This window comes from Podarcis pityusensis (assembly GCF_964106645.2).
Source record: "Podarcis pityusensis genome assembly, chromosome: 9".
Classification (NCBI taxonomy): Eukaryota; Metazoa; Chordata; class Lepidosauria; order Squamata; family Lacertidae; genus Podarcis; species Podarcis pityusensis.
This window is the reverse complement of record NC_138034.1, coordinates 34683875-34699568: the sequence shown is the minus strand read 5'-3', so window position 1 is coordinate 34699568 and position 15694 is coordinate 34683875. Positions and strand designations below refer to the sequence as shown.

General features: G+C 39.4%; 1 protein-coding gene across 4 annotated transcripts in view; it reads right to left on the bottom strand.

The window, feature by feature from the left end:
- The window catches only part of FSTL5 (follistatin like 5), a 323917-nt gene that overhangs the window by 251210 nt on the left and 57013 nt on the right, over positions 1–15694 (bottom strand). For all 4 annotated transcript variants that reach the window (XM_081021706.1, XM_081021708.1, XM_081021707.1 and 1 more), the window contains exon 3: positions 6705–6738. In XM_081021706.1, coding sequence (XP_080877832.1) covers positions 6705–6738 — 34 coding nt within the window. The remainder of the gene's footprint in view (positions 1–6704; positions 6739–15694) is intronic.

Genomic DNA, 15694 nt, shown 5'->3' with positions numbered 1-15694 from the left:
ATAACCAGGACTGTTTCTACAAAAATCAAACAGGATTGTGCATTGCACATCTCAACAGATCAATAGTGGCAATCAAAGTCCCCATGGAAGAGAGTGCCTTGCAAAATTATCACAATAGTCTCTAAGGGCTCCAAAACTGGGCTGCCTGAGGGAGATGAAAACAATGCACAAAGCACTTGGAAAAGCCCCAGTGGATGTCTACTGGAAGCAGCAAAGTAAGCTTTCTTCAACACTATACCACCAAACAGTAGATACAGTGTACTCTTCTGTGTGTTCAGCTGTGTAAGAGACTTGTGCCTCTTGCACTCCAGCCGTCTCCAGATTTATTTCTTTCCATGAAGCTCCCCAATAAACGAGAGGACTGCTCAGGCTCCACAGTGCCAGGAACAGCACTTTATTTGGAGTGTCGCAACCGATAAACAAGTTGTTCTATGTGATTATACCTATGCAGTACGAACTATGCTTTTATGATGCAGAGATTAAAACATATTTTGAATTACAATACAGGACCTTTTGTTCAATATAAAAAAAGTCAAAGAATGCTCTGCTACCCACCATTTATGATATCTTCACAATTGCAAGTCATTCACCGCATTTGAAGCCATTCAAGTGTACTCTGGCAATTTTGAACAAAGAATCACAGAATCAGATTAAGATTCCTTTCAACTCTGTGCCATGGATTATTTAAAGACGTGTCAATTTTATTTTATTTTTTGGTTGCTTCCAGCTCTTATTGCTTTACTTTTGTTCTTTTTGTGTGTAAAAATCAAATAAAATAAAATCAACCTGTGACAACTTTATGTAGCCAACTACAGCCATCAACCCGACTTTCCACATAGGACTGGCTTTAGAGCTTCAGGCATTGTGCAGGTGCCTTACAATGTTTTCCGAGAATTAAGTGAATGACAGATATGCAGCAAGTTATTCCCATATGGTCTCCTCTTTACTCCTGGTAGATAAAGATCAGTAAAGGAACAGATGTTTGTTAATGAAATTAGAAAAGGCAGGCAATATGTTCATAATAATAGAGAATCACATTTGTTAAATGGATCAGCAAGTGAACAGTCGCTTTGTATTCTGATTGCTAAAGGTAAGCGTAAAATGAAAGGGAATCGAAGAGTTGAGAAGCTCATAGTGTAATTAAAGAGCTGCCTGTCAATATCCTACGGCGCTATCTAGTTTTGCATATATGAGGGGTAAAACTAGTGGGGAACTGCAGATCCTAAACTTGAGATACTTTTAGAAGCATTGTCCACAAAGCATCTCTTTTGTGCAAATCTTCTTCTTCTTTAAGTCTCCCCTCTTGAATCCAATAAAAGGGACGCAGGTGGTGCTGTGGGTTAAACCACAGAGCCTAGGACTTGCCGGTCAGAAGGTCAGCGGTTCGAATCCCTGCGATGGGGTGAGCTCCCGTTGCTCGGTCGCTGCTCCTGCCAACCTAGCAGTTTGAAAGCATACCAGTGCGAGTAGATAAATAGGTACCGCTCCGGCGGGAAGGTAAATGGTGTTTCTATGCACTGCTCTGATTCTCCAGAAGTGGCTTAGTCTTGCTGGCCACATGACCTGGAAGCTGTACGCCGGCTCCCTCAGCCAATAAAGCGAGATGAGCGCCGCAACCCCAGAGTCGGCCACGACTGGACCTAATGTTCAGGGGTCCCTTTACCTTTACCTTATTATTGATTCCAATGATCTTGGGTTAGGCTGCCCATATGGATCCAGTCCACTGTAGCTTATTTATATTACAGTACACTTGTGTGCCACATTTCTGAATTGTACTCATACAGGCCAGAGAACAGCTAAAATACGATATATGCAGACATAGCTCAGTTCTATTTCTTCCAGCACTGCTCATAAATAAAATACTACCCAAAATAATAAAACTGAAATGATCGGTAATAAACATATAAAGGGACCCTGCAAGTAGCAACTGCCCACCATCAAATTATACTAAGCAGTATTACCATCTGCAATATGTGGATCAAAACTTATCGGCTACTGCTCTGCAACCTCTAAGACAAACCGAATGGAAATAAAAACATTTATAGTAGGAGTTCAAAGCCTGAGCCAAATCCTGTATACTTTGTTTAATCACAGTTCAGGATCATATTGCCACCAGTGCTAAACCATGCTTACTTTTAACTGGAGCTCACATCCCTAGCTAGGGTTTGAAACTTTTTATTAATGATCATTGTCCACCAGTTAATGAGAAAAGAAATTGTGTTTGGAAATTATGAAAGAAGAGTGATAATTTTGATAGGAACTGTTTGGGTTTGTTTTTATTGCACTTGCTTCCCTTTTGAAGTGGCTTTGTTTTCTGTTATTCTGCAAATTGTCTTTTCAGTGGTTTACATGCTGCAGCCTGCTTGAGTGTCTGCTCTTTCTGAAAACCCTATGATGTCCTCAGCTGGGCTTTCCTATAAGTGTGAGACGATAGAGAAGCTGCCCACTGTATTTCTGACAGCTATTTTTAAGTGAAGGCTTTTTACTGTGTGGAATATTTCATCTCTTTTTTGAGGTAAAATGACTTTTCTCAAAGAAAGAAAAAGAAAGAAAGAAAGAAAGAAAGAAAGAAAGAAAGAAAATCAGCAAACACCGTGTTTCAATCAAATAATTTTACTCTGAGTAGGCCTATTGAAATGCATGGACCTGTCAAGGCAGTCCTTTATGTGTCCACTCAGAAATAAGTCCGATTGTTTTCATTAACCCCCATCCCCTTGTAGGTATGCAGCCTTAGTCATGTTCATTCATTTCAAGGTGTCTACTCGGAACAAGACTTAGTTGAATATCACTCACTGATCTCATGCACTTTTGGTACCTAGTTTGCCCAGCTTTCCACTCTTCAATTAAAACCTAGAGGAAGATGTCATGATGTATCTTCTCCATGCAGGTTTTTCACAGATCAGAAAGCAGAATGTTGGAGGAATGCTGAATGGGAGAAACACTCACTCACTACCTAGCCGTGATAAGGTAAGCCCAGATGTACTGATTTATCTTTAAAAAACAAAAATCTAAAGCAAGGGAATAAAACTTTCAAGAAACAGGATGTCGGTTTTGGTGTGGTACTATCCGAAACCAGGATTTGAAGTTTGATAACAAAATTGAAACATTATGCCTACAGCAATTCCCTGAAGAAACTCACACAAAAAGCGATAGAAAACCACAAGCATTTTTTTTTTCTAAATTGCAAACAATATGTAGAAAAATGGATCACTATTTTATTCAAAGTATGTCTTATATTTCAGTGTCTCACCCCCTCAAGCAAATGTTGATGTTTCAGTGCAAATCAAGACATGCCAAGAGCATGCAGCAAAATTCAGGAGAAAAAAAATCAGATGCAATTCTGGGTATCAAAGCATAAACATTCCATTGCAGCAAAACCAGTGCTTCATATGGCTGCTAGAGAGTCATAGATTCGTTCCCCAAACTAGATTTGGCAGACTTTAATGGATAGAGTTGTTGGAAATATTTTACAGGTCTTTGACAACTGTATACTTGGTTAGTCTCTTAAATTGAAGACCTAATGAACCTCTGAGCATGCTGGGTCCTGCCAACTTGCAGAGTGCTGGTGACCTCCTTTAACATATACAGCACTGCATGGAAGCAGCAAGCTCAGAAATCATTCTTAAGAGCCTGCTTACTATCAGCCGCTGTGCAGGGGGAAAATGCTTTCTAGATAATTTGATGCTGTGAAAGTGGAAGACAACATGTATGAGGTATCTCAGAGGGAGATACAATAGGCATGAACTTAAGCATTCACAAATCTACGAACTTGTACTACTAACACCTCCTTAAACCTACAAAGCAAGTGACCATCTTTTTTTTTCCTTTTTTTTTTTTTTGAGCAAGCTCCATGATGAATTCTGAAGGACAGGATTTAATTGAGGAGGGAGAGGGAAAAAGCTGACACACACCAATTCTCAATTTTCTTTTTAACCCTAATCCATTAATTCCTTGTAGGCGTCAGTGCTCTGGTGAGCATATGTGCTGGCAAGAGCTTCCATTAACTCCAATGAAGGGAACAGCTTTGGATGTACAAAGAGATGAATAGATTGAGCTGCCCTGTATTGAAATTAATGGGGAAGCCCTTGCTTCCACATGGTGGATATATCTGCGCTCCCACAGCTGTAGATGGGAACTCTAGAATAGGAGACATGAGGAATATATGTGTATGTATCCCATGTGTTTATTATATGTCAATTAAGAATGTCAGAAGAACCCATTGAAAATGGACTACCAAGCAGATTTCCATCCATCTGCCCATTCAACCGCCATCATAGCAGCAACCCTTGTAACATGCCTTCTGCCTTAGTTTGAGCTTCTAAAAACTTTATATGTAATAGATACATATATTGCTCTACAATGTATATTATTGGCATATTCACTGATGTATAATTGCCACCATCCTGACAGGTGCCTTCTTGCCTTTTCTTTTTTTTTTTTTGTAATGGGGTTTGCTGATTTTGTGTAAGTTGCTTGTTGCTAGAGGCAGCCTATATGTAATAAGGCTAACCATGCCTAACCATGTGTACTCAGAAGCAGGCTTCTTTATTGGTTTTGCTTTTAGTTGTTGTTTAGTCGTGTCCAACTCTTCACAATCCCATGGACCAGAGCACGCCAGGCATTCCTGTCTTCCACTGCTTCCCGCATTTTGGTCAAACTCATGTTGGTAGCTTTGAGAACACTGTCCAACCATCTCGTCCTCTGTCGGCCCCTTCTCCTTCTGCCCCCAATCTTTACCAACATCAGGGTCTTTTCCAGGGAGTCTTCTCTTCTCATGAGGTGGCCAAAGTATTGGAGCCTCAGCTTCACGATCTGTCCTTCCAGTGAGCAGTCAGGGCTAATTTCTTAAGAATGGCTAGGCTTGATCTTCTTGTAGTCCATGGGACTCTCAAGAGTCTCCTCCAGCACCATAATTTAAAAGCATCAATTCTTTGGCAATCAACCTTCTTTATGGTCCAGCTCTCACTTCCATATATCACTACTGGGAAAACCATAGCTTTAACTATATGGACCTTTGTTGGCAAGGTGATGCTGTCTAGGTTTGTCATCACTTTTCTCCCAAGAAGCATGTGTCTTTTAATTTTGTGACTTCTGTCACCATCTGCAGTGATCATGGAGCCCAATAAAGTAAAATCCAGTCTAATTTCCCCTATGGAAATTCATCAACTTTGAAAGGGAATGCCCCAGCAAGGTAACCAATTTGTAAATATCTGTTGTTGGTTGAGATATGCATGTCTGCTGTGTGTTATGACATATGTAAAACATTACATATATTTCTGCATCAGGGGGTGACATTTTCTCAATACTTTCCAAATGTAGTAGACTCCCCACTTTCTCATGGAGGAGAAGGAGAATGGTGATGGGAAGGGCAGAACTAGTGTGCTCATTTCCATGGTCCCACTTTGAGTGTTTATATAATCTCACTAGCAGATGGCATAGTAGAGTGGCAACACTCACCAGATCTCTGGTTGCCCACATTGCTGCTGCATACTGAGAGGCAGAGAGGGAGCATCAAGGCTGGCCTGGTGGAAATGCACTGGCAGAAGTGCCAGAGTAGCTCTGTTGGTGTGTTTGCTCTGCACCAACCTCACTGCTGCCTCATCTCTCCTAGTAAGTAGTGCTAATATGGCTGACCAGAGGTCAGGCGAGTGCTGCCACCTGAACACATATTCCATTACTGTTTAACTTCATACTGAATGCCTGAAGGTGACTAATAAAAGCTTCATTTTAAAGATACTTGTTATGCTAAGCGTGTTTGAGAACTCTCACCACAGCAACAAAACACAGGCATTACCATGTCTCATATATAAAGAGTTTTCTCTGAAATCCTAAAAATAAAATATTTTTCAACCCAATTTTAGCATGTGCAAGATGCAAACACGACATTTCTTGATTTGTTTCTTCTATACAAGGCTTACACACATCTGTTGTTCTGGACAAGGAAACTTTTACCTAACTTTGTTACATATCCTACTACTACTGCTAGCAAATATTACAGCATTCTGTATCAATTCAAATGAAGAGGTCTTCAATTAGTGTGATCAGATCTGTGAAACTCAAATATTTTGCACTAATTACACCAAGAAATGCTTACTCGATAAATTATTTCCTCTTACTTATTTGTATTACAGATACTTCTGGACAAAGCTCATTTGCATTGGCAATATTCCTTGTCTCACCATAGGTACAGATTTAACCCCATACAACAGTTTCTACTTGGTGTAAGTTTAGGAAACAGAGTCAGGACCAACTACGCCTCAATTTATACATTCTGCCATGACACACACTAGCAGTTTATCTTTTGCTGCTACTAAGAGTAATAAGTTTCCATAAATATGCTGCTGTACAGTTTATTAGCTTTCCTCATACAACAGAAGCCAATCAAAACATGCTCAAAGAACAAGATGTGTAGGGATTTCTGAAATACAGAAATGCAACGTATCCTTATTTCCTATAGCCGATTCTGTTCAGGTCTTCATATATTCAGATGTAAAAGTAGCATTATCTCTGCACTGTGAGTAAAAATGCAGTGCTAGTATATTAGCCTCCAATTAGTGATAAAAATAAAGTTGGTAATTATTTTTTAAAAACATTCTATATTTTGTTCATCAACTTGGGTAGACTTTATAAGCCAGAAAATATGGCTTATAAAGATTTAAACATAAATAAGCAATTAAATAAAAACTACTACCATAGCAACATACCTTTATTTCTTGAATTCTCTGGACTCTTTTCCTGCTGTAATTGAAAAGAAAAAGCAACAGTTACTCCATCTATACTGCCTAAAGGCTAAGAATAACTTTATTATGCACAGATCAATGACAAGAAACCTTTTCATATAGAGTTGATAAGTATATGCAGAACAATTGATCCTTTACCGTAGGGAAAGTTCCACAGAATTCACCAAGATTAATTCAGTCAAGCAGTAATGCATATCAAAATCACCTTCTTAAGCTGCAATTCTAAGCACAAATACTTGTGAGTAAGCCCTGATGAAGACAATGGGCCTTCTGAGTAATCATGCACAGGATTGTTCAGTAACATTTGTTTAAGTTCTTCTCTTCCCCCCACAGCTCTGAACATAACCGACTTCAGCGTTCATTTGCAGAAGAAAATTGCCAGGTACAGGAATCGCCCCCTATTCCCCATCATCTCAGATGTAAAGTTGGGGTCATGCATTTGCTGAAGTGACCTTGGCCTTAAAGGAACGGAACTGCTGAAAATCTTTCACACACAAGGGCAGTTAGGGCCTGAATTGTTCCGTGGTATGTTCTGTGCTAAATGAAAAGACTGATAACTATAGTTGCAGCTTGACTGAGGCTTCTGGCTTCCTTCAGCTTTTGCAGAGAGCTGCATTCCACCTCATGGAATGGTAAATTTTTGAGCACCATTACCCCCAGTGCTCTAGAGCATCACAGTGTCTTCCATGAAGAAGATCATCACGTTACAATTGTCTGGGACCATGATATCTCAAGGCCAGCCTTTTTCCATAAGAGCCTGCTGTGGGACATCACTCATCATCTTTTGATTAGTCCCATGCCCTCTGAATTACAGCAGGTGATGTTGTGAGGCAGCCACAGCTCAATTACAACACCAAGCTATTTCCTCCCTAAAGAGATCTGCAGGCAAGCAGCCCAAATTTGGCCTATGCTATGGATTGCCTGATATGCTATAGGGTTTGAGGCTATTTTATCTCTGGGATTTCCTGCTACCTAGTTTCCTTAAAAAATATTCAGTTTTTATTGATTGGTCATTGTCTGAAAGGTAAAAGGACTTTAAAATGTTGCCAGTGATTGCCCCAGGGAGCTCCTTTTAACTAGACTTGCCAAAAGGCTAAACTCTGATCCCTTGTAGAAGCAACAACAATAATAAAACCCCTTTCAATTTGCACTAGCTTTTTAAATAGAAACAAGTGTTCACTAGGTTTTATTTAGCTTGGAATTTTGTTGTTAAAGTTTATATTGTAAACCACCCTGAGCCTTAATAATGAGGACTCAGTTTAAAAAACAACAAAAAACTCCAGCTAAGTTATTCAAAATCAAATAGAAAAGCTGAGTAACTGTCCAAAGACATACAAAGTACACTGATGAATCTTGCAAGTCATCCATCTTACAAGCAGTTCCCTTGCCCTTATCAGACTCCAAAGCTAAAGTTGACAACTCATTTGTTCATTCATTTACATTTGCCTTCCTCTATGACACACATCTTATTTGTATCCAGGCAACCACGAGAGCATTATTTCTCATTCAAGCATTAACTGACATCATATTGCATTCTTCCAGCTTAATTTCTATGCATATTTCATTTTGACTGACAAGTCAATTCTATAAAAAATAGTGATGTTGTTATAACGTAAGAGTTTGGAAGTACAGTGCATGTACAATTCATACAAAGTTCTGAACAACTGCACGAGCTCCCCACTACATATTATATTGCCTACTCCCTGTCAAAAACTATAGCTGCAATCCTAAACACACTTACAAGACACTGAAAGTGGGGTTTACTTCTGAGGAGACACATGGAGGGTGGCATAATAACTCTGTATTCCAATAGGCATACTGAGGTCAATTGGCTTAAACCCACATAAAATGATGCATGATAAACAATTTATTGGTTATAATTCAAACAATAATTTATCCTTTTAACACCATTTTCTTTTGAACTTATTGGAAAATCAGAATCTAAATGCTTCACATAAATCAAGATTACTTGCAAAGTTGAACTGAGACTTGGCAAACAGGGCTCCATCTTTCCAAGCTTCTAATTTGATTCAGCACCTATTGTAACAGGTTTTTTAATTTTGGCGAACCTAGAAATTATTCATTCTTTATCACCTGTTGTTGTGCCACAGGAGTGCAATGGCAACAAATGAAATGACACTCAATGCCTCAAATTAGTATTGTTTAAAAAATATTATTGAAACATATTTACTTGCAAAAATAAACCAGAGCTACTATCCTGTTATCACAAGATAATGTGTATTCTATAACAAGATTTTGAAGCTTAATTCTTTAAAGCAATTTGCAAACATCACAGCATTCTTCTTTCTGAACAAACAATGATGTTCGTTGTTTACAAGTCTTGGCACAGGTTAAGACAGACTGCACAGCTTGTGATGCACCAGGGAAAATGCAGCAATGGATTGTGGCCTGTCAGGTTCTTGACAACCCCCTATATTTTTGTAGTTCCAAGAAAGCAGCAAAAATAGAAGGTTTTCCTTACATGACTTTGGCTTGGTTTGTGAAGGCCTGGATTACAATACTCACCAAAACACACCTGAAAATTCTGAATATTGCATCTAATTTTTAAATTCAAGTTTCAACTTCTTTCTTTGAACAACTTGTGATTCAAATATGTTCAGGATAGGGTGACCATCTTTGTTTCTGGAAGGTGCCTTGAGACTTTTAACAGCCACTTTGCTGGCAGAATTTAAGCAGGTGATGTGTCTTGCAAATTTCAACTCCATGCTGGGAAAGAGTTCTCTTTCTAAATCTCTCCCTAATGATTGGGGGAAATCAACATCCTTTCTTCAGAAGCCACTAATCTGCAAACCTATGCATGTTTACTCAAAAGTAAGTTCCATGCAGTTCAAAGACTCTTACTCTCAGGTAACTGCATATAAAGGGAGGATTGCTTTCTAAGTGAGTTTGTGAACAAGTTGAGCACATTGTTGTAATATTCATATGAAAAGTATGTTAGCCATTTGTAGTTGCACTGATTATAGTCACTGCAGTTGCAACAGCAGGGAAGAGGAGAAAATAAATTAGAAGCAGATTATCCTGCTGGCATCTACCTGAATTTCAGCTCTAAACTAACCTTCCCCCACTCAGCTTATCCAAAGATAACAATAATTCTATTTTATTTTGGCATTTGCTAACCAGCTTCTTCCTGTTGAGCATACCACTACAAAAGGCCATTTCTGTGCTTTTACATACTAACATGAGTGTATCAAAACAGTAGGAAATGCTATTATAACAAAAGCACGTTCTCCAAGCTCATTCAGGCTTCTTACCCATCCAAAGCCATATTTGTCGATTACTTATATAACTAAATGAGATTCTCAAGGCCCACACTTCTACCAATAGAGGGTAGTTCTCTGGTCTGCTGTTTCTAATTGAGGATGAACTAATTCTCTGGGGGTCTCCTCAAACTGGGTTGCGAATTTGCAGAAAACCAGGGGAAACTTGGGACTTCCCTGGCAGGAACAGTGCTGGTGACAGAAGAAAGGAAAAGAGAGAGTCACTTCTCCTTCCTTCACCTTGGTCATCCCATCAAAATGACTTGGGTGATGGGTCAGGGGGAATTGCCAGACCTTTGCCAGCACCTTGCCCTGAAAGGAGGCCCAGATTCCAGCAACAAGCACCAACCAGAAAACAGCTCCTGAGAAGACCATATTTGTCCACTGCCAGAAGGTCCAACTGTGCCAGCAGGAGCAGGGCTGCACCCGCTCATTCATTTGCTTGATGGGAGAGGAGTATGAAGGATGGGGAAATCTGTCTCCTGGCTTTGGTAGTGGGGCATAAAGGAACCCTTCCCTGCAAACGCATCTACTCAGAACAAATTTGGAAGTAAAACAAAGAATATTACCAGCACTGGGAAATCAGGGTTGCCCCAGCCACACAGCTATTCCCAAAGACAGCATGCTATATGTTTTCATGTTACTGTGGGGTTTGTATTTACAGGGAAGAACCATAGCTCAGGAGTAGAACAACTGATTTGCATGCAGAAAAATACCTGTTTCAATTCCCCTGTACCAAGATTTTCAGACTACCCCTTGTGTATATTTTCAAGTTTTCCTGGCAACTTTCTGTGTTTCAGTTATTATCAAATAACTCTGCTGATTTTCCGAGTCTCCAAGCTAATGTGCTCTGAGGCATTTCTGCAAATAAGTATTAAAATTCACAAGAAATGAGAGAGGCCTGAAAACGTTTTTCAGGAATTTTGGAGTGGGACCAGCTTGTCATTTTCTCACTCAAAGGCTCATTACTTTTAAGAGCTGCATGGAAGGTAATTTTTCCCCCTGCCTGTTGTGCAGTTATTAGATGCCGTGCCTCTGTCAGGAATAAAGGTGCAGGTCGTCTTGCATCATCAGAGTTAATTGAAAGTTCAGCCCAGTGTTAATGAAATCAGAAATGGCCCATCAAAGCTTCAGATTCACTTGATATTGCTGCTTTCCACATTCCTTCCTAGGCTTGAATACACATTGCTCTGTTCTGTTGCATATCAGAGTCACTTTAGTTAAATCCTGCTCAGGATTTAAATCAATGGAAGAATGAGAACAAATTACAATCCACTGCCAATCAAGCTCTGCCTAACAAAAGGAAATTACAAAATATAAGAGCACCAAAGTGAACTAACAAGAGACATTCAATCGAGTTCTCTCTGCCTTCCTAACAAAAGTCACTAGACCTTACCCAGAAATCCAAAGGAATATTCTACAAAATAAAGTTCTGTTTATCATTGCAATGCCAAATTGGCTCCATTAACAAAAACTAGATCAGGTTAGAAGCAAGATAGTAATGAAGTACCCAACCATTCCATCTTTGAAATGGACACAAGATCTTTGAACATACCAGACACAAAACATCCCATCAGATGTCAAAGAAATAAACAACTATCTGACTTTTAAAATACATCTGAAGGCAGCCCTGTTTAGGGAAGCTTTTAATATTTGATGAATTATTGTATTTTAATATTTTGCTGGAAGCCGCCCAAAGTGGCTGGGGAAACCCAGCCAGATGGGCGGGGTATAAATAAATTGTTGTTGTTGTTGTTGTTGGTAGCAGTTCCCTGAGGAGGTACTTCTGACTACAGGTGGGGGAATTACATTTCCGAATGTTTGCTTATGCAGCAGCAGCAACACCAACACCTTACTGCATGTAGAAAGCTAGCACAACAGGTAGAGGGCTAGGCTACTACATTCTCACTAGTGCTCTGGTTTTCTCTTTACAAGGACTTTTTCCCATGGGAGAACATTCAGAAATGTTGTCCCATATCTCCAACCTGAAGGGGAACATATTGTTGTACCAAAGCTGTGTGTTTTAAAGTTCTCTGATGCTGGACCATAACCAGCTGGGGCAAGTTATTATGCATACAGTGAATGCATGCACTGGCATAACTGCAAACTATTTGTGTGGTTGTACCATCTCAGAAACCTGCTTAAAACTTTGGTTTGCACAAGCCTACAAGGACATGTACAAAGATTATGTATACTTGATTTTAAACTTTGCTGATTTTATATATTGAAAATTATTTTTTATGTATATATACCACTTAGGGATCCTTTCACTATTTAGAAGAATCTATCAGCTAGCTTAAATATAAATAAATATGCAGGTCATGCATGAGCTTAGTGCATCTACAGATACCAGCTGCATATTTTAGATGAAAGTTGTATGCATAGGGAAGTTTACAAATCCATGCAAAAGATGCTCTCTCTCATACAGACCAGATGGGGGAGAGAATATTCACTGATGTCAACAGAAACTTACACAAAAGTAAATTTGCATAATTGTATTTTTATGGTAAAAGACCCCTTGGACAATGGATGTTTCCGAAACAATGCCTTGCTAAAGTGTGCCTTATAAATAGATTTGTCAAAAGCATAGAAATATAAGAATTGCCATTGGAATTCTCAGAACTGCAGCTTTCATCCCGTTCCACAATGACTAGCACACTGCCACTGTTAAAGGGTGAAAATATTATAATGACTATTGAATTTATCTGGTTGCCCATATGCTCTCTGAGCAGCACACAGAACAGCAACAGTCATATTACCTATTATTAAACTATATGGAGGTGGTGCAACATAAGCAACACACTGTTATTAATTGATATTGGTCCTTTACCAACAGAAGAAGTGATTTTACTATCCAGAATCCCCAGCTTGCTTAAATGTATGAACTAGGTTGGAACCCAGAGTGAAATAGCCAAGCTAATACCAGAGGATTTGCACCATGTTGCATCATGTTATGTTTCATCATCTTATGTCAGCCCAAACCAGTGAGGTGTATCAATGCACAGCACACCACTGCTGAATTCTCTCCTTTGTGTCAGGCAGGCTGCATTCAATCCAATCTTTTCAATGCACAGTGGATGAAAAGGGGAGAAGAAATTTCCACTGGGTTTGTGACGAGAAGAGATTCTGGATGGCTGACCACACAAATTGCTATTCTGGAATATTACGAGCTTCAAGCTACTTGCAATATATCTAACCTGGCATTGTTAAAAAAAAACACCCCAGATTTAAGTGCATTGAAATGCTTTAGCAAGAGTAAAAATATAATCTTTCCTTATTCCAGCTGCTATAAGCTGCAATCCAGAGCACACTTACTTGGAAATGAGTTACATAAAAATCAAGGGTATTCATTTCCAAGGATTAGGGTCAGGGTGACAGTCTCCATATAAAGATCAGCTCAATTCTTTTTACGATGTATTAGATATCCTGACATTATCATCATGCAGGGCTGTGCTGAGTGAACACCACAGGCATGGCTTGAAATTACTATGTGGTAAGGGATGCCTGCCTGTTATAACATCTTGCCTAGCAAAGAAAATCACAATGAGAGTGGCAAATGTTAGAAGACATGCTCCCATATTGAATCTACATGGAGTGCTGATTTGTTTTTGTTTTTTAAATATTTATTGAGAATTTTAAAATTACAAAGAAACAAAGAAAAAAGAAGAAGGAAAAAACAAGTCACATTTAAACAATACGAATCAATAAAAAAAACAAGAGAAAAAAGAGGAAAAAAACCAAAACACATAATACATCAAAACCAAAAAACAAAAATAGACAAAAAAATTAAAAACAAATCCAATATTCCCAAATCATTAACTGTCATTACCTTGTTTCATCGACCTCCTCATACCTCCCTTTTTTGTATTCTAGTTGTTAATTATCTCAGCAAATCCTTTCCATCTTTCATAATATTCGGTCATTAAATTACCTTAATCTATTTTAACCTTATCTTACCATAAAAGGCCCTAAAACTTAAAACTTAAATCTTATTTATACCAAATTCTCTTAACCATGACATATTCTTACATAATTCTTTTTAACATTTCTGCTAAAGCCAAATAATTTCATTCCAACATTTTTCTAATACTCTTTACTTTTACAAAATTTTCCTAAATAAATTGTTTAAAACTTTCTTCCAATCTTCATCCAACGTTTCTTTCTCCTGGTCTCGGGTTTTGTCAGTCCTTTCCATCCCATCCATCTAGTCCATCAACCTGGTAACCTTATATCCGAGGCCCTTGGATCTCTTCCATGTCCCATCTGCAGATCTTCTTCATATTTATACCTGTACTTTACTTTGTCCTCTGCTCCTTTCACTCGGGGAGACTCCAGCTTGACAATGTTTTTGTCCCTTCTTGACAGATCAGCCCCTTTTCCAAAGTCAACACTGAACTCCATATGGTATTTAAAAACATGTTTCAAAGTCCCTCCAAAGTTAAGAGCCCGCACAGCCCCAGACGCCTCCCAGCCCAAAACCAGACTTGAAAGGTCAAAACATCCCTGCATAGGGGGGTCTATCCAGCCCCCCATCTCCAAACCAAACAGAACTCTGTCTCTCCAAATCTGGCTTTCTCCAGGTTCATTCATCAAGTCCAACAACTCATGTTCCTGCTGGGCCACAGTTCCCTCCATCTCTGCCTCACTAGGTCCAGCAACAGCCTCCTCCCTCATCTGATCTGTCAAAGCACACTCCTGAGTTAACTCCTGAGTGGGTTCTATATAAGTACCCACTGCCTGTCCAAACTTTCCGATCCCAACAGTCATCAAATCCATCTTCTCATGTAACTGTTCCAATAAAGCACTTGTCTTACAAAAGGCCAACACCAGAGCCTCCGAATACATTGTTGTTGAAGGTCAGAGTCTGTTTCCACGATCTTAATCTATTGCAGCTGCAAAGCTCCCCAGTTCGAATTTAATAACAGTTTCACAAGCTCCCTCTGGGGAAAAAACTTCTATTTGTATCCATCTCTCTCCTTTTTTTTTTTTTTAAAGCAAATCTAACAACAAAGTTTCCTTTTTCAGATATTTTGTCAATATTTTGTTCCTTTTAGATGCGAAGGGGAACAATGGAATCAATATGTTTCTCTTCTTTTAACTATCTGTCAAAAACGTTTGTCTATAGTCAATGAACTTCCCGAAGACGTCTGTCCTGACACCCCGCTCCCAGGTTCAGAACGGTGGAGAATTGCTTTTCTTTACTTGTCTTCTGCAAGTTTAATCAGTCCAGAAAAAGTTCCCCCCTCTTCTCCTGCTTCCAAGGGGGGTTCAGTAATTTTGAATGATGAAAATTGATCCTTTACAACGATTTTCTAAGCTCTAGCTTGCCGTGTCTTTGCTTCAGTCTATTTACAAAAAGTGGAAGGCAGACTTCCTGTTTAGACCTTCCCGCTTCGGTGCCAAATTAAAAGAAATTTCTTATTCCAATTTTCTGTTCTACTCACAGACAGTTGTTTAAGCTCCAATTGTCCACAGGAAAAAGTCAGCGCTCTCCGGCAACAGCAATGCGGCTTCACTCCGTGAAAGAAGCAGTCGATTCAAGGCACCGCGCCACTCACCCCACTTCTCCTGCCTGTGGTTTTTGATGGGTCTCCGCCTTGCCGTGGCGGTTCAGACCCTATTTTCCACGGAGCGGATTCCTCTCGATCGGAGGAAATCCGCCATTGCCAGAGGCGC